The 10585-nt window shown below is 50.4% G+C and overlaps 1 protein-coding gene across 1 annotated transcript in view; it reads right to left on the bottom strand.

The window, feature by feature from the left end:
- Positions 1-881: 881 nt before the first annotated feature.
- LOC128648343 (isocitrate dehydrogenase [NAD] subunit beta, mitochondrial) overlaps positions 882-10585 on the bottom strand; it is a 10667-nt gene continuing 963 nt past the window's right edge. The window contains exons 2-4 of the mRNA XM_053700945.1: positions 4673-4735; positions 3148-3246; positions 882-1126 (exon numbers count right to left, since the gene is read on the bottom strand). Of these exons, the coding sequence (XP_053556920.1) occupies positions 902-1126; positions 3148-3246; positions 4673-4735 (387 nt within the window). The 3' untranslated portion in view covers positions 882-901. The remainder of the gene's footprint in view (positions 1127-3147; positions 3247-4672; positions 4736-10585) is intronic.

Here is a 10585-nt window from a genome sequence, read left to right as displayed (position 1 = left end):
TGAGACCCACTGAGGCTCTTACAATCAATGAACAGTGCAGGGCACTGATTCTAACCTTGGGACTACTTTTACACAATTGTTCAGTAACATAAGGATTACATCTCATATTAGGATTTTCTTTGCTATATTGTTATATATTTTTACATATATTATAAATGAAACATCACAATCTGTGCGCCCCCTTCTATTGTTTTTTCAATTTTAGTCTCATCGTCGTGACTGCATGTGGCCTTTCTTGAGGAGTGGCTTTTTTCTTGCAACCCTCCCATACAAGCCACATTTGTGGAGAATTTGTGATATTGTTGTCACATGCACACAATGACGACTCGGTCATAAATTCATGCAACTGCTTCAGAGTTCCTGTGAGCCAGTTGCCTCCTAACTCTTTCATCCAGTTTGGAGCGATGTCCTGATCCAGAGAGGGTCTATGTTGTACCAAATACCTTCCACTTCTTAATAATATACTTCACTGTGCTTCTAGGCATTGATAAAGCCTTTGATATTTATTTGTATCCATCTCCTGACTTGTGCCTGTTTACAACATTATCCCGGAGATCTTTTGACAGTGTCTTGCCACCCATAGTTGACTGTTTGCTTCAGTTGCACTACCAGGGGCTGAGATGCTCCAGGAAAGCTCTTTTCATGCTGAGCTAATCAATAAGCCCACAGCTGATTACAATTGAAGGTTGAATGGCTTTGTGTGTGCCATTGAAAAGGTGATTAGCTTACCGGATTGAGTTTACAAGTAATTTTAGGAGGGGTTGATCCTTTTTCCCCAACTCAGTGATTCAGTTTTTGAATTGTCTTTATTTGTGCCTGACATGTTGGTGTTATATCTTTCACTTGGATGTTATACGTTGCAATGAGTAATTACAACTAGATAAACAAAAACGGTGTGTTTTTATTTCTGGCTGCAAAGCAACACAATTTGATTATTTTCAAGGGTGGTGATTCTTTTCAATACCCACTGTATACACACACATGCAGGAAGTTCCCTCCAATCACCTTTAATGGCCACTTTGTTTGCACGCATGGATGTCAGCACCTCCTCAAGCTTCTCTGGAGACGCCATGTTCTGCACCTCACTCAGGTGATGCTCATCAAACTCCACCGGGACCTCAGCTGCCTGCAGGAGACAGGAGTGGTAATGCACTCCACTAACCCACAGATGGTAACACCCCCTACACACACACCTGTATACTGATTACCCTAAAACACATGTCTAGTGCACTCCCCATAACCCACAGATGGTAGCACCCCCTACACACACCTGTACACGGATTACCCCAGAACACATGGTCAAGTGCCCTCCCCCTAACCCACAGATGGTAGCACCCCCTACACACACACACCTGTATACCGATTACCCTAGAACACATGGTCTAGCGCCCTCCCCCTAACCCACAGATGGTAGCATCCCCTACACACACACCTGTATACTGATTACCCTAGAACACATGGTCTAGTGCCCTCGCTCTAACCCACAGATGGTAGCATCCCCTACACACACACACCTGTATACTGAATACTCTAGAACACATGGTCTAGTGCACTCCCCATAACCCACAGATGGTAGCACCCCCTACACACACCTGTATACTGATTACCCCAGAACACATGGTCTAGTACACTCCCCATAACCCACAGATGGTAGCACCCCCCCCCACACACACACCTGTATACCGATTACCCCAGAACACATGGTCTAGTGTCCTCCCCCTAACCCACAGATGGTAGCACCCCCTACACACACACCTGTATATACTGATTACCCTAGAACACATGGTCTAGTGCCCTCGCTCTAACCCACAGATGGTAGCACCCCCTACACACACACACCTGTATATACTGATTACCCTAGAACACATGGTCTAGTGCCCTCCCCCTAACCCACAGAAGCTAGCACCCCCCTAAAGACACCTGTATATACTGATTACCCCAGAACACATGGTCTAGTGACCACCCCCTAACCCACAGATGCTAGCACCCCCCTACAGACACCTGTATATACTGATTACCCCAGAACACATGGTCTAGTGCCCACCCCCTAACCCAGTGTTTTTCAACCAGTGTGCCGTGGCACACTAGTGTGCCGTGAGAGATCCTCAGGTGTGCCACGGCAGACTGACAACAGTGTGACATATTTTTTAAACTTTGCTTGTTTTTTAATCCCAGTGCAGGGGTAGTTTGTAGGAGGCATGGCATAACAGTACAATACATACAGTATGTGTGTGTTTGTGTGTATGTGTATATATATATATATATATGCTGTATTAGGCTACAATGTGTGATTTTTAAAAAAAAATTGGGATGGTGGTGTGCCACAGGATTTTTTAATGTAAAAAAGTGTGCCACGGCAAAAAAAAGGTTAAAAATCACTGCCCTAACCCACAGAAGCTAGCACCCCCCTACAGACACCTGTATATACCGATTACCCCAGAACACATGGTCTAGTGCCCACCCCCTAACCCACAGAAGCTAGCACCCCCCTACAGACACCTGTATATACTGATTACCCCAGAACACATGGTCTAGTGCCCACCCCCTAACCCACAGAAGCTAGCACCCCCCTACAGACACCTGTATATACTGATTACCCCAGAACACATGGTCTAGTGCCCACCCCCTAACCCACAGAAGCTAGCACCCCCCTACAGACACCTGTATATACTGATTACCCCAGAACACATGGACTAGTGCCCAACCCCTAACCCACAGATGCTAGCACCCCCCTACAGACACCTGTATATACTGATACCCCAGAACACATGGTCTAGTGCCCACCCCCTAACCCACAGATGCTAGCACCCCCCTACAGACACCTGTATATACTGATTACCCCAGAACACATGGTCTAGTGCCCACCCCCTAACCCACAGATGCTAGCACCCCCCTACAGACACCCGTATATACTGATTACCCCAGAACACATGGTCTAGTGCCCACCCCCTAACCCACAGATGGTAACACCCCCTACACACACACATACTGATTACTCTAGAACACATGGTCTAGTGCCCTCCACCTAACCCACAGATGGTAGCACCCCCTACAAACACACACCTGTATACTGATTACCCCAGAACACATGGACTCGACTGACATTTAGGTCAGACTACCATGTATGGCATGGGTCAGCTCACTTACCTTGAACACTTCCTTCACAGAGTGCATAAGCTCCGGGCCCACTCCGTCCCCAGGGATCATGGTGACATGAAATGCACCCTCTGGTTTAACCCCCTCCGCCTGCAAGAAAAGCAGGGACCATAAAAGATGCTGCAGAGAGTACTTTATTACACTGTACCCCACCCACGGCTGCTGATATCATTTAACCTCTGATTTATAACAGTAGGTGCTATGCATTCCAGTAGGTAGTTATGTTCGGTGGAGGAGGGATGATGGTCTGGGGCAGTTTTTTATGCTAAATTCTTTAGTTCCAATAAAGTGTAATCCTAATGCTACAGAATACAAAGACATGTTAGACAACTTTGTGACAAGTTTGGGGAAGGCCCTTTCCTGTTCCAGCACGTGCGCACAGCGAAGACCATAAAGACATGGTGTGACGAGTTTGGGTGGAGGAACTTAAGTGACCTAAACAGAGCCCTGACTACAACCCTATTGAACACCATTGTGATGAATTGAGACACTAAATCGTCTCGTCCAACCTCAGTGGAGCTCACAAATGCTCTTCTGGCTGAATAGTTACAAATTCCCAAAAATTCTTCCCAGAAGAGTTGTAGCTGTTCTAGATGCAAAGGGGGACAACTCCATACTAACGCCCACGGTTGGTCCAACTCCATACTAACGCCCACGGTTGGTCCAACTCCATACTAACGCCCACGGTTGGTCCAACTCCATACTAACGCCCACGGTTGGTCCAACACACTCTTATAGTTGTGATGGTCAGATGTGCACATGGCAATATAGTGTATAATAAATTGTGTTTATCAGCAGACCCACTAGACTATACATTATTTTATGTATATAAGAAAAGAAAAAAAAAAGAAGTGTGAAACAAAGTGCATATTTTAGCAACATTTTTACAAACAAGATTGTGAATAGCTTAAGTATTATTTTTCTAAATTCTACTGTCAAAATAAAATGAGGTTTTCCTAATATAACTAAGAGGCGTTGAGTATATTTATATAACTGATCTGCACATGCAAGGCAGGGGCCATCGCCTTCCCTTTACAGGCGCGTGCAAGGCAGGGGCCATCGCCTTCCCTTTACAGGCGCGTGCAAGGCAGGGGCCATCGCCTTCCCTTTACAGGCGCGTGCAAGGCAGGGGCCATCGCCTTCCCTTTACAGGCGCGTGCAAGGCAGGGGCCATCGCCTTCCCTTTACAGGCGCGTGCGAGGCAGGGGCCATCGCCTTCCCTTTACAGGCGCGTGCGAGGCAGGGGCCATCGCCTTCCCTTTATAGGCACGTGCGAGGCAGGGACCATCACCTACATGCATGTATATACACGTATGTATGTATGTATGTATGTGTGCACACAGATAATATACAAATTATATAACTTTCATCTTGCTATATGAGTGATGTATTCTCTGTGCTAATCCAACGATACTGACAGCTCACCCTGTATAGCCCCTCACAACCTGGCTATAAAGTCACTATATCAGAGGGACCAGTCACAGTTTAACCACTAGCATTTGTGTGACCACCATACCTGTGTCCGAGGTGATGTGGACAGAGATCTCCAGAACACAGTACCCCATGATGCCTGGCACCGCTGCAACACAAACAAGAAAAAGTGAGAAACTCCAGACTGTGCAAATAAAGGTAGTGATTCCTAATGGGCTATTTTAGTGATAATACAACACAGTGTTATTCATTAGTGTATGTTGCACTAGGGGTTGGAAGCCACAGTGCACTGCTTGTCCTGAGCAGATGCATCTGGTAAGCAACTCAGCAGCAGATCCTACTGTGTGACTACCGATTGGCTACCCGCTCTGGAGCTGTATTATATTGTGTGGGGGATAAGCACAGTGTCTTGCAGGATCGCTAGTGCTAACAAATTAGAGCGGCAGGGGCACAGCCGCATGCACAGTGTTGCAGGGCTGCTAGTGCTAACAAACTAGAGCGGCAGCGGCACTGCAGGGCAAACAGTTTTGCAGGATGGCTAGTGCTAACAAACTAGAGCAGCAGGGCCACAGCAGGCCAAGGGTGCAGCAGAGCACACAGTCTTGCAGGATTGCTAGTGCTAACAAACTATAGAGTGGCAGGGGCACAGCAGGGCACGCAGTCTTGCAGGGTCGCTAGTGCAAACAAACTATAGAGCGGCAGGGGCACAACAGGGCACGCAGTCTTGCAGGGTCGCTAGTGCAAACAAACTAGAGTGGAAGGGCACGACAGGACACATGCAATCTTGCAGGATCGCTTGTGATAAACTATAGAACGGCAGGGGCACGACAGGACACATGCAATCTTGCAGGATCGCTTGTGATAAACTATAGAACAGCAGGGGCACGGCAGGACACACGCAGTCTTGCAGGATCGCTAGTGCTAACAAACTATATGGCGGTAGGGGCACACAGTCTTGCAGGGTCGCTAGTGCAAACAAACTATAGAGCGGTAGGGGCACAGCAGGGCACGCGGGATCGCTAGTGCTAACAAACTGTAGAGTGGTAGGGGCACAGCAGGACACACAGTCTTGCAGGATCGCTAGTGCTAGCAAACTACAGTCTTGCAGGGTCTCTAGTGCTAAACTATACAGCGGCAGGGGCACACAGTCTTGCAGGATCGCTAGTGCTAACAAACTATAGAGCGGCAGGAGCACAGCAGGGCACACAGTCTTGCAGGATCGCTAGTGCTAACAAACTATAGAGCGGCAGGGGCACAGCAGGGCACACAGTCTTGCAGGGTCGCTAGTGCTTACAAACAATAGAGGGGCAGGGACACAGCAGGATATAGCCAGTCTTGCAGGATCGCTAGTGCTTACAAACTATAGAGCGGCAGGGGCACAGTAGGGCACAGTCTTGCAGGATCGCTAGTGCTAACAAACTATAGAGTGGCAGGGGCACAGCAGGACAAAGTCTTGCAGGATCGCTAGTGCTTACAAACTATAGAGCGTCAGGGGCACAGCAGGACACAGTCTTGCAGGATCGCTAGTGCTAACAAACTATAGAGCGGCAGGGGCACAGCAGGGCACACAATTTTGCAGGGTCGCTAGTGCTTACGAACTATTGAGCGGCAGGGGCACAGCAGGACACAGTCTTGCAGGATTGCTAGTGCTAACAAACTATTGAGCGGCAGGGGCACAGCAGGACACAAAGTCTTGCAGGATCGCTAGTGCTAATAAACTAGAGTGGCAGGGGCACAGTAGGGTATACACAGTCTTGTAGGATCACTAGCGCTAACAAACTGCGGAATCCGTTGGCGTTTTACAAATAACGGACAACAACTAAAACATTTTGCACTACAATGTACATTTAAAAGGGACAGTAAATCATATATCCTTAATCTCAAAAGATGAAAGTAGTATTACTTGATACATGAAGAAGTATGCATATCAATTTCTAAACACATCTAACAAATCAAGGTCCGTCCCCCACAGTCAACCTTGTTCTTAAAGGGCCAGTCTACTTTTGTTTAAAAAGATACTAAATAATTTTCCAGCTTTGCACAAGTCAACTAACATAAACCTCTAAATCTCTGCCTGTTTCTAAGCCCCTGCATGCCACCTCTTAACTGAGTGCATTTAATTAGCTTTTTAAAGCCAGACAGAGCAAGTTTATCTGTGCCATATAGATAACATTGTGCTTACTCCTGTGCAAAACAGTTAGACAGTGCTACTTGTTAGGGATACAGCAGTAAACACACACACACACTGGGTTAGGGATACAGCAGTACACACACACAGGGTTAGGGATACAGCAGTACACACACACACAGGGTTAGGGGTACAGCAGTACACACACACACAGGGTTAGGGATACAGCAGTACACACACACAGGGTTAGGGATACAGCAGTACACACACACGGGGTTAGGGATACAGCAGTACACACACACGGGGTTAGGGATACAGAAGTACACACACACACACGGGGTTAGGGATACAGAAGTACACACACACACACACGGGGTTAGGGATACAGAAGTACACACACACACACACGGGGTTAGGGATACAGAAGTACACACACACACACACGGGGTTAGGGATACAGAAGTACACACACACACACGGGGTTAGGGATACAGAAGTACACACACACACACACACACTGGGTTAGGGGTACAGCAGGGCACACACACACAGTTAGGGGTACAGCAGGGCACACACACAGAGTTAGGGGTACAGCAGGGCACACACAGAGTTAGGGGTACAGCAGGGCACACACAGGGTTAGGGGTACAGCAGGGCACACACAGGGTTAGGGGTACAGCAGGGCACACACAGGGTTAGGGGTACAGCAGGGCACACACAGGGTTAGGGGTACAGCAGGGCACACACACACACACACTGGGTTAGGGATACAGCAGTACACACACACACTGGGTTAGGGATACAGCAGTACACACACACACAGAGTGCATTTAATTAGCTTTTTAAAGCCAGACAGAGCAAGTTTATCTGTGCCATATAGATAACATTGTGCTTACTCCTGTGCAAAACAGTTAGACAGTGCTACTTGTTAGGGATACAGCAGTACACACACACACTGGGTTAGGGATACAGCAGTACACACACACAGGGTTAGGGATACAGCAGTACACACACACAGGGGGTTAGGGGTACAGCAGTACACACACACAGGGGGTTAGGGGTACAGCAGTACACACACACGGGGTTAGGGGTACAGCAGTACACACACACGGGGTTAGGGGTACAGCAGTACACACACGGGGTTAGGGATACAGCAGTACACACACACGGGGTTAGGGATACAGCAGTACACACACACGGGGTTAGGGATACAGAAGTACACACACACACACTGGGTTAGGGGTACAGCAGGGCACACACACACAGGGTTAGGAGTACAGCAGGGCACACACACACAGGGTTAGGAGTACAGCAGGGCACACACAGGGTTAGGGGTACAGCAGGGCACACACACACACAGGGTTAGGGGTACAGCAGGGCACACACACACAGGGTTAGGGGTACAGCAGGGCACACACAGGGTTAGGGGTACAGCAGGGCACACACAGGGTTAGGGGTACAGCAGGGCACACACAGGGTTAGGAGTACAGCAGGGCACACACAGGGTTAGGAGTACAGCAGGGCACACACACACAGGGTTAGGGGTACAGCAGGGCACACACACAGGGTTAGGGGTACAGCAGGGCACACACACAGGGTTAGGGGTACAGCAGGGCACACACATACACACAGGGTTAGGGGTACAGCAGGGCACACACAGGGTTAGGGGTACAGCAGGGCACACACAGGGTTAGGGGTACAGCAGGGCACACACAGGGTTAGGGGTACAGCAGGGCACACACACAGGGTTAGGGGTACAGCAGGGCACACACACAGGTTTAGGGGTACAGCAGGGCACACACACAGGTTTAGGGGTACAGCAGGGCACACACACAGAGTTAGGGGTACAGCAGGGCACACACAGAGTTAGGGGTACAGCAGGGCACACACAGAGTTAGGGGTACAGCAGGGCACACACAGAGTTAGGGGTACAGCAGGGCACACACAGAGTTAGGGGTACAGCAGGGCACACACAGGGTTAGGGGTACAGCAGGGCACACACAGGGTTAGGGGTACAGCAGGGCACACACAGGGTTAGGGGTACAGCAGGGCACACACACACAGGGTTAGGGGTACAGCAGGGCACACACAGGGTTAGGGGTACAGCAGGGCGCACACACACAGGGTTAGGGGTACAGCAGGGCGCACACACACAGGGTTAGGGGTACAGCAGGGCGCACACACACAGGGTTAGAGGTACAGCAGGGCACACACACACACAGGGTTAGGGGTACAGCAGGGCACACACACACAGGGTTAGGGGTACAGCAGGGCACACACACACACAGGGTTAGGGGTACAGCAGGGCACACACACAGGGTTAGGGGTACAGCAGGGTACACACACAGGGTTAGGGGTACAGCAGGGCACACACACAGGGTTAGGGGTACAGCAGGGCACACACACAGGGTTAGGGGTACAGCAGGGCACACACACAGGGTTAGGGGTACAGCAGGGCACACACACAGGGTTAGGGGTACAGCAGGGCACACACACACAGGGTTAGGGGTACAGCAGGGCACACACACACACACACACGGGGTTAGGGGTACAGCAGGGCACACACAGGGTTAGGGGTACAGCAGGGAACACACAGGGTTAGGGGTACAGCAGGGAACACACACACACAGGGTTAGGGGTACAGCAGGGCACACACACAGGGTTAGGGGTACAGCAGGGCACACACAGGGTTTAGGGGTACAGCAGGGCACACACACACAGGGTTAGGGGTACAGCAGGGCACACACACACACAGGGTTAGGGGTACAGCAGGGCACACACACACACACAGGGTTAGGGGTACAGCAGGGCACACACAGAGTTAGGGGTACAGCAGGGCACACACAGAGTTAGGGGTACAGCAGGGCACACACAGAGTTAGGGGTACAGCAGGGCACACACAGAGTTAGGGGTACAGCAGGGCACACACAGAGTTAGGGGTACAGCAGGGCACACACACAGGGTTAGGGGTACAGCAGGGCACACACAGGGTTAGGGGTACAGCAGGGCACACACACACAGGGTTAGGGGTACAGCAGGGCACACACACACAGGGTTAGGGATACAGCAGGGCACACACACACAGGGTTAGGGGTACAGCAGGGCACACACAGAGTTAGGGGTACAGCAGGGCACACACACAGAGTTAGGGGTACAGCAGGGCACACACACAGAGTTAGGGGTACAGCAGGGCACACACACAGAGTTAGGGGTACAGCAGGGCACACACACAGAGTTAGGGGTACAGCAGGGCACACACACAGAGTTAGGGGTACAGCAGGGCACACACACAGAGTTAGGGGTACAGCCGGGCACACACACAGAGTTAGGGGTACAGCAGGGCACACACACAGAGTTAGGGGTACAGCAGGGCACACACACAGGGTTAGGGGTACAGCAGGGCACACACACAGAGTTAGGGGTACAGCAGGGCACACACACAGAGTTAGGGGTACAGCAGGGCACACACACAGAGTTAGGGGTACAGCAGGGCACACACAGGGTTAGGGGTACAGCAGGGCACACACAGGGTTAGGGGTACAGCAGGGCACACACAGGGTTAGGGGTACAGCAGGGCACACACACACAGGGTTAGGAGTACAGCAGGGCACACACACACAGGGTTAGGAGTACAGCAGGGCACACACACAGGGTTAGGGATACAGCAGGGCACACACACAGGGTTAGGGATACAGCAGGGCACACACAGGGTTAGGGGTACAGCAGGGCACACACACACAGGGTTAGGAGTACAGCAGGGCACACACACACAGGGTTAGGAGTACAGCAGGGCACACACACACAGGGTTAGGAGTACAGCAGGGCACACACACAGGGTTAGGAGTACAGCAGGGCACACACACACAGGGTT

The sequence above is a fragment of the Bombina bombina genome, chromosome 2 (genome assembly GCF_027579735.1).
Source record: "Bombina bombina isolate aBomBom1 chromosome 2, aBomBom1.pri, whole genome shotgun sequence".
Taxonomy (NCBI): domain Eukaryota; kingdom Metazoa; phylum Chordata; class Amphibia; order Anura; family Bombinatoridae; genus Bombina; species Bombina bombina.
The sequence above is the reverse complement of the archived record's forward strand: the minus strand, read 5'-3'. Positions and strand labels throughout refer to the sequence as shown.